The 14,935-nt window shown below is 39.8% G+C and overlaps 1 protein-coding gene across 1 annotated transcript in view; it reads right to left on the bottom strand.

Moving 5' to 3' along the window:
- Window positions 1-1,336: 1,336 nt before the first annotated feature.
- LOC128604023 (ATP-binding cassette sub-family C member 2-like) overlaps window positions 1,337-14,935 on the bottom strand; it is a 54,874-nt gene continuing 41,275 nt past the window's right edge. Inside the window, 3 exon segments of the mRNA XM_053618794.1 lie at window positions 1,337-2,812; window positions 8,474-8,668; window positions 12,083-12,249. Coding sequence (XP_053474769.1) covers window positions 2,683-2,812; window positions 8,474-8,668; window positions 12,083-12,249 — 492 coding nt within the window. The 3' untranslated portion in view covers window positions 1,337-2,682.

Below are 14,935 nucleotides of genomic sequence, written 5' to 3'. Positions count from 1 at the left end.
CTGCCAGCTGTCTGCACATCCTCTGATCACTCTGCCAGGAATGTTGTCTGGTCCAGCAGCTTTCCGTGGGTTGACTCTACATAGTTTTCCTCAGATCAGCCGTGCTTAGACACAGCACCTGGTCGTTGGGAAGAGGGGTGGTCTTCCTCGCTGCCACGTCATCCTGTGCCTCAAACCGAGCGTAGGAGTTTCAGCGCATCTGGAAGGGAGGCAACACTGTCACAGGCGGATGATGTTGTCCTGTAGTTGCTGATGGCCTGAATGCCCTACAACATGCATTGCGTGTCACTGCTATCCGTGAAGTTACTGTGGATTTTCTGGGCATGTGTGTGCTTTGCCTCTATGATGGCCAAGGACAATTAGGCCTTCGCTGTTTTGAGGGCTTGTCACCTACCCTGAAGTTGGAGTCTCGGGTCCTCTGCAGTGCACACACCTCTGCAGTCATCCATGGCTTCAGGGATAAAGTCTGATAAGTTGTGGATCCACAGTGATCCAGACCAAGAGTAAGCAGTTAATGAAAATCAATGAATGAATAAATGATACATTTCTGTGTTGGCTGTTATGTAACTTTTCAGAAATCCATTTCTCAGCCTTTCTCTCCCTACAGGTGTTTTTCATGTAAACCTGAAGTACTACCAGTTATTTATAAAGTAAATATCTTCATGGAGACAGAAGGATGTTACCTTTTTTAGAGCTTCCATGCACACACTCTAACAAACACCAAAATTGAGTTATTTTTAGCCCAGCGGCTGGGTAAATATAGGACAGGCTAAACTAACCCGCCAAGTTGGGTTGTTAATTTTAACCCAGCAAAGGGGTTGCTTTTCAACCCAAGGGATGGTTTCATTTTTACAAAAATGCTGGATTAATTCGATTTCATAAATGGGTTAATATTTTCAGGATTATTTTTACCCTTTGAAAATGTAAAATATATCACAGTATAAACAAGTATGTCAACGTGGAATCTCCTTTATTTATACATTAATTACATTATACACTCCTTTATTAATAATTGGAATAAACCCCTGAGTGCTGAATTATAAATAGAAGCAAGGAGTCTATGGAAATGGTTGCACGTCTATGGAAATGGTTGTAGCTGAGTGCAGTTTAGGTTACTTTGCGTGTGTTCTCTCAACAGGCTCTTAGGACATGGAAGATAGATAAATTGAACATCAAAGCTAGGCTATGATGAAAGACCATTGCTGCATCTTATTCAGAAAACCGTAATAACCTGTCCTAGTCATTGAAGAATAAATGATCCAAATTAATTACACCAGAAATAAGTTCTCAGTGCATTCTTTGAGTTTAAACCAGCAAGGTGACAAAACGAATAGGTTGGAAATCTGTAGCTTTTTATTAGCTGTGAATGGAAGAAGCAATAGTTCAAACAGATGTCCTGCTGCATTGTTTAGTTTCTATTACAATTTAACCAACCTGGTTGTGACATTTAGAAATAAATACAGTAAATAAACAAATAAGCATGTAGACTATTTGGGATGCTGCAATTCAGAAAACACTACATGTTGAACCTTGAGGCAGATGGACTACAACCTCAAAGACCACATTAGGTTCCAGTCTGGTCAGCCAAGAACATATATACTTAGCAGTTGATACTCTAGCATACAGTATATGGATATGATAAATAGAGATGCTATATATTACAAATAACAAAAACTATTCTCTTTACAGTCATACTGTGTCTCGATCACCTGGACTCAGTTGCACTTATATTAATGATTAGCATTAATTCTTCTTTATAAATTCAATCTATATGTAAGACTTACACACCACATAGCAGTGGAGGTATCAGGTTGTATTAATATCAAAGCAAATAGGACTGGTATAAAGCAGCAATGCTAAGGAGATGGAGAAATGGTCATGTAGAAATCAGCTACTAAAGATGAATGAATGCTTTAAATACACAGGAGTTCTGCATGTTTATGTTAATGGACAGGGTCTTTCTTTGCCTTGCAAGCTTCATATCTGACAGCTCCCTTTTGCACACAGGAATGTAAAAAACTCATGTGAAGCATTTTTGCTGCAACCCGCAGATCTCAGTCCTGATGTGCACCTCTGGTCTCGTGCTCGGTGAACCTTTTAAACTAGCTCTTTTTTTTTTTTAAATCTGTATTTGCATCTGTTTAGAAACAGTATCTGTTCATTCTGAATAATGTGTTTGGTTACATCTTTAACAGAATACTATGAACACTTGTAAGGAATGAATACTGCAAAGATCACTATCAAGAATAACGTTTAAAAAAAGGAAAGAACATAGATGCCATTTATTAAAAGGAAATTTTGTTTAACTGACTAAATTTAAACAATTTATTGAAGTAACGGCTTATCGAAAAAGAGGAACAATTTATAAATAATGCAGATATTGAAAAAAAAATATTGAGATGAATGCGTTTTTGCAGTTTATACATGTTTGGGCACATTCCGCTGTAGCACTACACAAACATGTTGCATTACTTGCATACATATAGCCTACCCTGTTTACAGTCTATGCAAAAGGAAACACATAAACATGCACATTAACATGCACAGATCTTACACACAAAGAGGCAAACATGAACTTTGCTGTCTATATTGTAAACATCCACACAAGGACAGTTACATGAAAGCTGCACCTTCTCACTTCCAAGTCAAGTGCAATGTCCAATTCAGGCACTGCTATAAAGTTCACAGCACTGAGTACTGTATCGCTGAGATTCCAGCTTCTCTGGCCAGGGCATGAAAGTGGCCGTTCTTCTCAAATAGTACAGCTGGGGAATCAAACTCCACTATTTTCCCAGCATCCAGAACCATCACCCTGTGGAAAACAAGAGAAAGAGATTATGCTGACATGCTAGCAGCCAAGATTAGAATACTGATTACAGCTTGATCTGTTCCTTCAAGTTGTTCTTTAAGATACAAACTAACCATGGTAGCAACATTTAGTGTATGCAAAAACAACTGGGTTACACATATAACCCTTTTCCCTGAGAAGGGAATGAGCTTGTGTAACATCTTGCCTATTTATAGGCCTGCCATGATCAGGTGACGTGGAAATTAAGCACATCACGTGATATAAAAACGGCACCTATGAACCGTGCTGTCAGCCTCTATTATCTGAAATGAAGATGCAATTCACAGGCATGCCCCAGTATAACAAAGCTACGCAGCATCTCGTTCCCTTCTCAAGGAACAGGGTTATATGCATAACCCAGATGTTCCCTTTCAAAGGGAACTCAACGTTACGTGAACTCCATGCTGTGGGAATGACAATACCCACTCCGTCATTCTGAGGGTATGGCCTGTACAAAAAAAGCCGAGAACAAGGGTCACTGCAAGACACTCGAGCCTGGGGTGGAATGTATATCCAGGCTTTAATATTGAATGAATGTGTGTGGCGTAGACCCCCTTGCTGCAGCAGACACATCCTGTAAGTGTACCCCTCTGGATAAAGCCTTTGAGGAGGCGACACCCTTAGTGGAATGAGCTCTTTTGCCCAGAGGCATAGCGAGACTGCATGCCTCATTAGTGATAGAGATTGCTTCCACTATCCAATTAGAGATGCGCTGCTTAGACACAGCATGACCTCTACTGTTGCCACCAAAGCAGAGCAGCAGCTGCTCCAATTTACCTCACTGGCCTGAGCTGTGGACGTAAGTACAGAGAGTTCTTACTGGACACAGTAGGTGCAATTTATCTTGTTCTGGTGTGAGGGACAGAGGAGGGCAGAAAGCCTGCAGCACTACTGGCTGGGCAGCAGATGTAGGCACTTTAGGAATATAATCCAGCCTAGGATTTCAGAAGGCCTTGGCTAATACAGGGGCAAAGTCAAGGCAGGAAGGGGCAAGAGAGAGCGCTTGAAGATCTCCTACTAGCTTGAGATATGCCAGGGCCAGCAGAAGAGCTACCTTTAGAGTCAGAAGCTTCTCTGAGGCTGACTCTAAGGGCTCAAATGGGGCACCTGACAGACCTTACAGGACCACAGAAAGGTCCAAGGAAGGTATGCATGTTCTGCAGATGGGCCTCTGCTGCCTGACACCATGCATAAACCTCGAAGTTAGAAGACGTTGCCCCACAGAAGCTCCATCAATAGGGGCGTGGCTGACCGAAATGGCAGCCATGTAGATCCTGACTGTAGGAGCCAACCCTGCTGAGAAACATCCTTGTAAGAACTCCAGGACTGTAGCTATTGCACAGTTCAATGGGTCTAGCTGATGTTCCTCACACCACGAGAAAAAAAGTCACCACTTGAGTGCATACAATTCCCGTGTGGATGGTGCTTTAGCATTCAACATGGTTTCTACACCCTCAATTTCGAGACCAGAATCTATGAGCTGGTGCCCCTCAGGGGCCAGGCCCATAGTTTTCACAGTTCCAGCCGAGGGTGATAAATCAGCCCTTTGGCTTGAGACAGTAGATCCCTGCCGATGGGAATCTCCCAAGGAGTGCCGTCCAGTAGAGATATTATCTCTGAGAACCATATTCGAGCTGGCCAATAAGGTGCTACTAGCAGCAGACGTGGACAATCTTCGCAAACTCTCGCTAGAACTTGCAGGACCAGAGCGATCACAAGAAAAATGTACAGATGTAACCTGGGCCACATGTGCACCACGGTGTCCAGCCCCAGTTGTGTGGGAGGAGAGAGGGCCAACCACATTGAGCAATGTGTTGTCTCCTCGGAGGCGAACACATCCCCTTATGCTTGGCCAAACCTCTGCCATATGGACTTCACCACTTGTGGATGGAGCCTCCAATCCCTGGGCCTCAGCCCCTGCCTCAACAAGATGTCTGCCCCCATATTCCAGTTGACCAGAATGTGCATTGCACTCACTGACAAAAACTTTCCCTCTGCCCAGAGAAGAATTAGTTGCATTAGTTGAACATAATCCTCCCTATGGTTGATATATGACACCACCGTTGTGTTCTCTGTCACAACTAACACATGGTGACCTCTCAATTGAGGAAGAAATAATTCCAGTGCTAGAAACATGGCCTGCATTACTATATATATAAATACCATATATTTATATGCTACTCCAGATGAGGGCCACTCCTGAGACCGTGAGTTGGAGAGCCATCTAAGACTGCACCCCAACCCATGAGGGAGGTGTCTGTCATTACTGTCTTGTGATAAGGCAATGCCCCAAGGCTAGAAACCGGGACACCTCCAAATTCTCAGAGCATGTAGGCATCGCTACGTGACACTGATTAATCTCAGAGGTTTTGTTCTTGAGTCGCAATGGAGCCAGAATGGCATCCATGCACTTTGTGAAGGTGCGAGGGGATAAAGCTAGCCTGAAGGGAAAAACCCAATATTGGTATGTATTGCCTCCAAACGCAAACCTCAGGAACTTCCTGTGACTGGGCGATATTTCTATGTGGAAATATGTGTCTTTTAGATCTATCGTCACAAACCAGTCCTCAAACTGAATCTGTGGAATGATAAGTTTGAGCATCAGCATCTTGAACCTGTATGTCTGAAGAGTACGGTTCAGATGATGCAGATCTAAAATTGGCCGCATACTCCCATCTTTTTTGCGGACCAGGAAATAATGGCTGTATAAACCTCCCTCCCTCATGGAATGAGGTACATTTTCTATGGGATCTTACTTCCTGCACTAACCTAATGCTCTGCTCTGTGTTGAGTACTGTGGTGAGCACACTTCTGAACTGGGGGTGTCAAGCTCTGAACTAGACCCAGTAACCCTTTTCTACAGTAGAGAGTGTTTTAAGAACACAAGTCGGCCACTGCAGGGAGAATATGGCCAGATGGGGACTGCTTCCTGGCCAATTGATTCATTCCACATTCCTGCATGGCGCGTGACCTGTGCGACACGACGGACAGGACTATCGAGACCGCTGCCTACTGGGAGAAACTAATATGAAATGGAACCTCGACACGAAAAGAAGAAGACGGTAGACAGAACCCATGGAGACACATTCGGCAGTAGTTTCCATGCTGCCAGATGGTCTTTTAGTGACGCTAACTTTTCCACATTCTATTGGAGGGAAAGGATCAGATTTTTGTTGCCCAGTGACAGCTCGCTGACCAGAGAACACTGAAAACTTGGGACAGCCTTGGCTAGGGGGGGCCCTACAATAGTACTGGGGGCTAACTGCCCTAACAACCTTATGTCCCCCGCAAGCACCTCCTTCACCTTCAGCATAGCTAAATAGCCATGCCGTTCATTCCCCACAATGGGCGAATAATCCGGCATCACGGAGTTATAAATACGGCATGTATGGTTTTCCCAAGAAGCGTGATATTTTGTCTTTCACTTCTGGAAAAAAGGGGAGTTTTCTGCAGTGTGAGGGAGATTTATTTTCACTGGAGAGAAAAAAGCTCATCAAGCCTTAGTAATCACTTCAAACAGCTCTTTATATGCAGCGGCCAGCCCAGATATGCGAGACTTTGAAACCCAACTCCCTTCGGCAGCAAAGAGAGCTAGCCACAAGTGGAGATGCCTAATTGTAAGGCGTTCACAATGCGCACACTCAGATCTCTCGAGGGCTGCCCTGGTATGCTCCATTGCACTTTTGATTTTGGATCTTAAATTAAGGCCTGAGTGTCACAGTGTAAAACTCTGTATGCACTTCCCAGAGAATTACCTCATCCCACTCAGCATGGAGGTTTAAACACCCCCCTTATTTTATGTTTTAAATTACCCATCTTAAAATGTTTTTTTTCTTAAGATGATTTTTAAAATATGCCAATCAAAACAAGAAAATTATCTTTTAAATTAAATTGCAATTATCAATCCATACAGGATTTCGTGGAGTTTTTTGTGATTGTTGCAGCCAAAATGCTTGATTTTGCTGCGGCTTTTTTTTCTAAATCTGCAGTGTACTTTGTGCAATTTTGCGGAAACCTACTTGAATTGGCGAAACTGCAATTGCATGAAATTGTTTTGCATGGTCTTTCGCAGTGATGTTTGTTGGTAAATGAGACCTTTTAGCTGTACTCATGTTCGACTCAAGTGAATCGAAGGGCACTTTGGCTGAATGGCATTTGCCCTGACGTTACATGATGCCCCTTGGCCCAAATCAACAGAAAATCTGCTATAATTTTGAAAAATTGCAAGCTCCTGCAAATATTACGGAGTTTCCTTTATTTTGCGTTAATTTCTGCGATTGCAAAATCCTGAAGGGACTGAATTATAACACAGAGGCTGGAAGGTGGTGCAGAAGGTAACATTGCTACTTCGTAGCTTCAAAGTGTCTAATTTGACCCTGTGCTTGGGTTACTGTCTGTGTATTATTTCACAGAATACACAGTATTCTAAATACACAGTGTGCAAATCACAGTGTGCTAAATTGCCCCTAGGTTTGAATAAATGTGTGAATATGTGTGTGTGTGTGTGTGTGTGTGTGTGTGTGTGTGTATGTGTGTGTGTTGCAATGGACTGGTATCCCAACCAAGCTGTATTCTCACCACACATCAACTACATAATCAAATTTATGTTCAGACAGTTTTATCCTGAGAGTTACAAGGTGAAATAAAACATCCAAATATTTAGCTTTTTATAACTTTGAAACCTTTCTTTTTTAAAATCAATTTACGAGTCAAAGTAGCTATCCCAAGTTGACAGGAACTAGCAAACTATTGCTACATAGTAAAACCTGACGGATTAAGTTTACCTAAATCAATTAAGGAAACTGATTGCATTAAATTGTTTAAGTATAAAAATGTATTGCTTTGAGTACAGGTAACTTATAAACATTTAAGTTCACTTAACATATTCTTTTGTTTACACCTACATAAAATTCACAAAGCTAAGTTTAAAGAAAGAAATAATTCAATTTTAAAATGCTCACTCACTCACTCCCTTTCATTAACTGCTTTATCCCTATCAGGGCCTCATGGATCTATCCCAGGAACACTGGGTGTGAGGTAGAAATACAGCCACCAAGTCCACATACTGTAGGAGCAATTTGTCTTTACCAGTCCACCCACTGGCATGTTTTTGGGAGGTGGGAGGAAACCTGAGAACCCAGAGGAAACTTTTATCCTGGAGCTGTGATACTGCAACACTACCAGGTGCAGTACCACGCCCTGCACCAAAATAAAACAGCCGTATGTGATGGTCTTATTTATATGATTAGCAGCCTTTTTCAGAACTCATTCAGACCATAAGGAAGGAATTTTAAGAAACTTGACCTTTTTAAGAAACGTGACATTTCTGTTGAATAACTCTGACCTATATTGTTGACTATTTGTATTTTCTGTGTGAAGTGTGTGTGTGTGTTTTGTATGGGGTGTTTTGGAAGAAAATTTAAATAAGAAGGTTTGTTCTTGGTTTGAACTATTATTATGTGAGTATCTAAAACTTGTGTCACATGAATTGTGCTTACGTAAAATTTCACACACAAATGACATAAAAGATTTCTTGTAACTTAATTCAGATAATAAAAATGACCGTTGAATATATTTGAGTAGTCAGTACTCATTTCTTTAACCATTTCCACTGTTAGATTTTACCGTGTGCTGTTCAGGATGGTGTGAATGCGGTGAGCGATGGTGAGAACAGTGCATTGGGAGAACTCTCGGTTGATGGTGCTCTGAATCAGTTCATCGGTCTCTAAATCAACAGCGGCAGTGGCCTCATCCAGGATCAGGATCTTTGACTTCCGTAGCAAAGCCCTAGCCAGACACAGCAGCTGCCTCTGGCCCACACTGTAAAAAAATAAATAAGACACAAATTTTCTAAATCTAATAGTGACTGTTCAATAGACATATGAGTTATCCTCCCACATTTGGGAGTAAGTAAGTACATTCTGTCCATGTCAATTTTCATTTAACAATTTAAGTAAATGAATAATTGTATTCATAAACTAATAAATAGTATTGAATAATAAGCATGAGGGGAAAAATGCAACAAAAAAATATATTAAAAACATACAACATTATAAATTCATATATACACATGACAGGTAGAGGGACTCAGTGACTCAGACCCCTAAAGTGGTGTTTGATTTCCCCTGGGGAAAAGGCTTCCAAGTAAATCCTCTTTAGGCAGGTGAGAATTATCCATTCTTAGAAATATACATTCTTAGTATGAAACGAGGAGAGTTCTTCCTGCACTTTAAACTGCACTTTAAATTTCTAGGTAGTATAGAAAAGCCCATGTCCTGAGACTGGATATAACAAGTTAAAAGTCCACAAAATGAATAAAAACATATTGTAAACATATTAATTCAAGACATACAAAATTAAAGTAAAATGGACATATCCAAGACACCAATCTGAACAGCTGTTTTATGTCCTCATTTTTCTCCAAGTGTTGCAAAATTTGACCATGACAGAATGAATTTAGTCTATGGAAATATAAAATGAAAATATTCCACAAATGCCGTTTATGGCTTTTTTACAATGTGACAACATACATTTAATGGTTAGGTTAATTAATCTGTTTGACACTACTTTTTATGTAATAACCTTTGATGAACTATGCATGTTTTATATATAATTCCATACAACATGAATGATACATAACACTGCTGACTCCAACTGAAAATAATGATCCACTTCCACTTCTAACATCTGGTTTTTAACAATTCAGTGCATTACTGTTGAGTGGGAGATCAATGAAAAATGATTCAAATGACTAAAGGCAATGTGATGAAAAGTTCTCTGATACTGACACAGCGTCTGATACTTATTCTAGACACAGAGCCTTGAAGGTTACAATCTCATTAGCTGTCCACAGAGTGTCAGAGTGTGCACACATTCAGACAGGTTATGAATTAAAGATAAAACATAGTAGTCTCTGCTATGTCATTTTTCTGACATGGGTTCCCATTAGAGAGCAGGATCACTGCAAATCAATATAAAAGTTATTCTGTCTGATCTGCTTTATTCCATGATTTCCAACGTTTCTGTCCTGGTGGGAGTAGATGACTCCAGCCCCTATCCACAGGACCCATGGGCTCATTGATTGAAAGGACATAAATCACATGCTATGGCCACCAGTCACTGGTGTGATATGGGTCCCAAGATCTCAGCCCAATTGAACACCTATGAACTGATGTGATAGACACCATGCTCTGCCATCATCAAAAAATCATCCCTCCAATATTATTCCAGACCAGGATGTGGGCAAATCATAAATGCAGTAGCTAGCCCACTAGACAAGTACAGTAGATTCATCACTGTGCTGCACAGTCCCATCCTCTGGATGCTTTTTCACTTCTGGTACAAAAGCATTTTTCCCCTCATATATAGCACATGGAAAAGAGAGCATAAAAGAAGGCTAGCATTCAGCTTTTAACTTTTAATTCATCGGTCCTGGGTAATAATCAATCCACAAATCGGATATTCCTTTTATTTACATTAAGTTTGGAGACCTTTATACAACATTTCAACAGTAATACCTTAAATCCATAAATGACATGGGCCACTCAGCTCCAAACCAAAATATCTTAATAGACATAACTACAGTATATTGCATCACAGTTTGTTTAATGCAATTTCATTTATATTGGGATACATACAGACCCTGTACCACTGATCAAATCGAAATGCCCAAATAATTCTTCCTCAGAAGAAATGTATTACATCTGAAGACCCTGCTACTTTTTTAATCATTGCAAGAGGCATGCTCTTTTAAATGCAAGGGTTAAGAAATGATAAATCCATTAAGTTCCCTGCCCAGTCATGGAAAACCTAATGGACCAGGCTAAAAATTAGTAGCTAAGAAAATGTAATGATCTATGACAAGCTAGTTAGCCAATTAAGTTCATTATTACAAATGAAGGGATATTAACAAGTATATGAATTCCTGATGAGGGGACAATTGTGTAGTCATAGTCCTCACCTCATCAGTTTCATCAGTGTTTCCACATATCTGTATGTTCCTGATTCTGAAAAGATTATTTGCCATCTGAACATGCTAATTAATTAGCCTAAGCATTCCAGCCTTAAATAGATCATGCCTCCGCTGATGTGTGTAGGCGGTGGGATTTGAAAGTTACAATAGGCAGTGGGATTACAAAATTACAGAGTTGCACAGATTTGCACTGTGGAGATATGCTCAGTCTCTAACTACTGGTCATGTGCTCCAAGTGCATAGAATATACAGTAATTACTCCACATACTTTTACAGCTCTCAGTTTAGAAGACATTCATCTGACATGACCTAAATGAAATGATTCACATACTTAGATCTCTCATCTTTTGGATGAGAAATTGTACAGCCTACACAAGTCCTTATTGTTTTGTTTGTTTGTTTTATTTCTGCAAGGTAACTGAATCTCTCATTGTGTCTGACATGCCATGCTCTTGTGACTGACAGTAAATGATGATTACCTAAGGCAGAACACTGTTCGGTGTGTGTATTTTTCAGTGCACAGCAATTATTTGACATGATTTTTATGTGAGTGAGTGAGTGTGTGTTTGTATGTATGTATATATATATATATATGTGTGTATGTGTGTGTGTGTGTGTGTGTGTGTGTGTGTGATATGTGTGTGTGTGTATACACTTATATATGTATACATATATCTATATGCGTGTATATATATATATATATATATATATATATATATATATATATATATATATATATATATATACACACACACACACACACACACACACACACACACACACACATAAAAATAGTAATTGCTGTGCACTGAAAAATACACACACCGATCAGCCATAAAATTAAAACCACTGACAGGTAAAGTGAATAGCATTGATTATCTCATTACAGTGCCAAGGGCTGGGATATATTAAACAGCAAGTGAACAGTCAGTTCTTGAAGTTGATGTATTGAAAGCAGGAACAATGGGCGAGCGTAAGGATCTGAGAGACTTTGACAAGCACCAAACTGTGATGGTTAGAAGACTGGGTCAGAGAATCTCAAAAACAGTAGGCTTTTTGAGGTGTTCCCGGTATTCAGTGGTTACTACCTACCAAAAGTGGTCCAAGGAAGGACAACTTGGTTCATATTTAATTGAAAAATCTAGTTCACTTCAGGTTTAAATCAAATTACATATATTTGGAGTACTAAACAGATACAGATATACTGTATGATGAGGCATGCACACTACATCCCTCATTCAAATGGTCAGGTTTAGCCCAACCTAAGATTCTCTCCTCCTTCTGCGACTTAATGCTGCAGCCCTGCTGCTAGAGTCACCACATGATCCTTCAGGTGAGCCAGTTCTAAAACGTTCCATATCTCCTCATCACTAAACACCTCAAAAGGGTCTAGATTCATCCGTAGAGTTCCAGAGAACAACACAGGGTCCTGCCGATGCAAATTTACATTACTTACTTACTTAATTAATTAATTTCACTATGGTTGATGGGGATTGCAGTGGCAACAGGCTGAGAAGGTCAGTCAAGACTTCTCACTTACAAATTCTTTTAAAAAGATAGTACATTTGCTTCTGGTCATAGTTAGTGCATATTAAGTTCTAGAGGACTTGTTAATTAATACTTTTCCAAAAATAATTTTCACTCAATGTATTCTGCCTTACTCATAGGTTGCTCTGGCATAAAGTTTTTGCCAAATGAATAAAAAGCTTGGAAAAGCGGTGTCAAAGCTTGGAAACTTAACAGTGATAGTTACTTGGTTAAAAATCACACACAGGGATGAATCCACAAGCATTCATATGATCTCCTGCAGTGAGGCAATTAATCATTGATGGGATGTTCTAATACATTTTATTCTGTAGTCCACTGTAGTCTTCTGGTATCTCCTTTAAATATATGCCTTTTAGTCTATGCATTTAATTCAACAACTTCTATGAATTATACTACAGTAATGCTAATCATTCTTAGCATCCATGTCAATTACTTAAATTCCATATGAACGTAAATAAATAAATAAATAAATAAATCAGAAACTGTAAAGCATACTTGAATACATTCATCCAAAAATGTTTACAGGCACTTGTGTACTTTTTAAATTGTATTTTAATTTATGTTTATGTATTTTCTAGGGATGCACCGAATGTTCAGCAACCGAAATTATTCGACCGAAAATAGCAAAAAAAGCATTTTCGGTGTTTGGTCGAATAAGTGAAAAGGCCGAATAAATTTGACCAAACAATGACGTGTTTGATGACGCGCCAAATAGCCTAGCAACCAGAGTGAGATGCGCAAATTTCACGACCTCCACTTCCGGCAGCGCGTTTGGAGCGACGAGTGGGCGCACGCATGCACGTGCTACGTGCACGAGCGCATGCCCTTCAGATGTTGACAACCGTGACATTGCTTACTGTGGACACGTGCGTTTGTTTTGTTTCTGTTCCGGAGTATTCTGTCACGTCGCGAGACGTAAGGGAGTAGAGTACGGAAGCAGGTAAAGACGTAGTTATTTAAGGGAACATAACATTAACAACATATCTAACTCTACTATATCTACTATAATACTCCGCGAGGTGTACAGGGACGCGAGCAGTATATATCCCCAATATAATCAGCAGTATATAACCGAATAGAACCATTTTTTGCACTCTTGTCAATGCACTTTTTAATGCACTTTTTAGTTGTAGGCTTCAGAGTGTTCCACTGTTTCAGCAGTCCGTTATAGGCCTAACATAGGCTATTCAAGGGGGGCTCAAAGATGACCACATCCAAATATTTTTATTTTACTCATTTATTTATTTAAAGTTATATTGTGCCTTGTTGGTAGCCTATGCCTGCTGGAATAAAAAAAATGTTCAGTGTTAAAAAAAATATTTTGAAATTGTAGTTTTTGTAATTGATTTTTTTCTTTGAAAAGCAAGACAAAATAGTAAAAAGCACATTTTGACTATTTAATTTATGCAATGGTGAAAAAAATGGCAAAATAAATGGAAAAAACGTGAAAAAAATGTGTTCGGTTTCAGCCTTTGGCTTTCGGCCAAGCTTTTCATTATATTCGGTTTTGGCTTCGGCCAAGAATTTTCATTTCGGTGCATCCCTAGTATTTTCCTTATGTCCCGTTTAAATTGTGTCAGAGGTTGCTGGGAGTATTTGCAGAGTAAGAATTTCATTGTACTGTGCCATCAGACTGTTTCCTCTGCATTTGACAATATACTCTTGAATGTCTTTAATCTTTTTTAAAATACATGATCTAAGCACCTCTACAGTTACATTGCAACTTGCTAATAAACCCATCAAACAAGTCATTATTGGCATGCTTTTCTGAACATTCTTAACTTCACTGGCAAAGTAGACTAGAGTCTTAACAACTAAGCCTTCATTAGGAGTGTGTATTGATTTAGGATTTTGTTTTAAAATAAAACATTGCAATTTTGTGATTTTGCAAGTGTAGTTCTGGATTACAGTATCTCACAAAAGTGAGTACACCCCTCACATTTTTGTAAATATTTGTTTATATCTTTTCATGTGACAACACTGAAGAAATGACACTTTGCTACAATGTAAAGTAGTGAGTGTACAGCTTGTATAACAGTGTAAATTTGCTGTCCCCTCAAAATAACTCAACACACAGCCATTAATGTCTAAACCGCTGGCAACAAAAGTGAGTACACCCCTAAGTGAAAATGTCCAAATTGGGCCCAATTAACCATTTTTCCTCCCTGCTGTCATGTGACTTGTTAGTGTTACAAGGTCTCAGGTGTGAATGGGGAGCAGGTGTGTTCAATTTGGTGTCATCGCTCTCACACTCCCTCATACTGGTCACTGGAAGTTCAACATGGCACCTTATGGCAAAGAACTTTCTGAGGATCTGAAAAAAAGAATTTTTGCTCTACATAAAGATGACCTAGGCTATAAGAAGATTGCCAAGACCCTGACACTGAGCTGAAGCACGGTGGCCAAGACCATACAGCTGTTTAACAGGACAGGTTCCACTCAGAACAGGCCTCGTCATGGTCGACCAAAGAAGTTGAGTGCACGTGCTCAGCGTCATATCCAGAGGTTGTCTTTGGGAAAAAGATGTATGAGTGCTGCCAGCATGGCACACTGCATAAAATTTGTCT

This window comes from Ictalurus furcatus, chromosome 29, assembly GCF_023375685.1.
Source record: "Ictalurus furcatus strain D&B chromosome 29, Billie_1.0, whole genome shotgun sequence".
NCBI lineage: Eukaryota > Metazoa > Chordata > Actinopteri > Siluriformes > Ictaluridae > Ictalurus > Ictalurus furcatus.
This window is presented reverse-complemented; position numbering and strand designations above follow the sequence as displayed.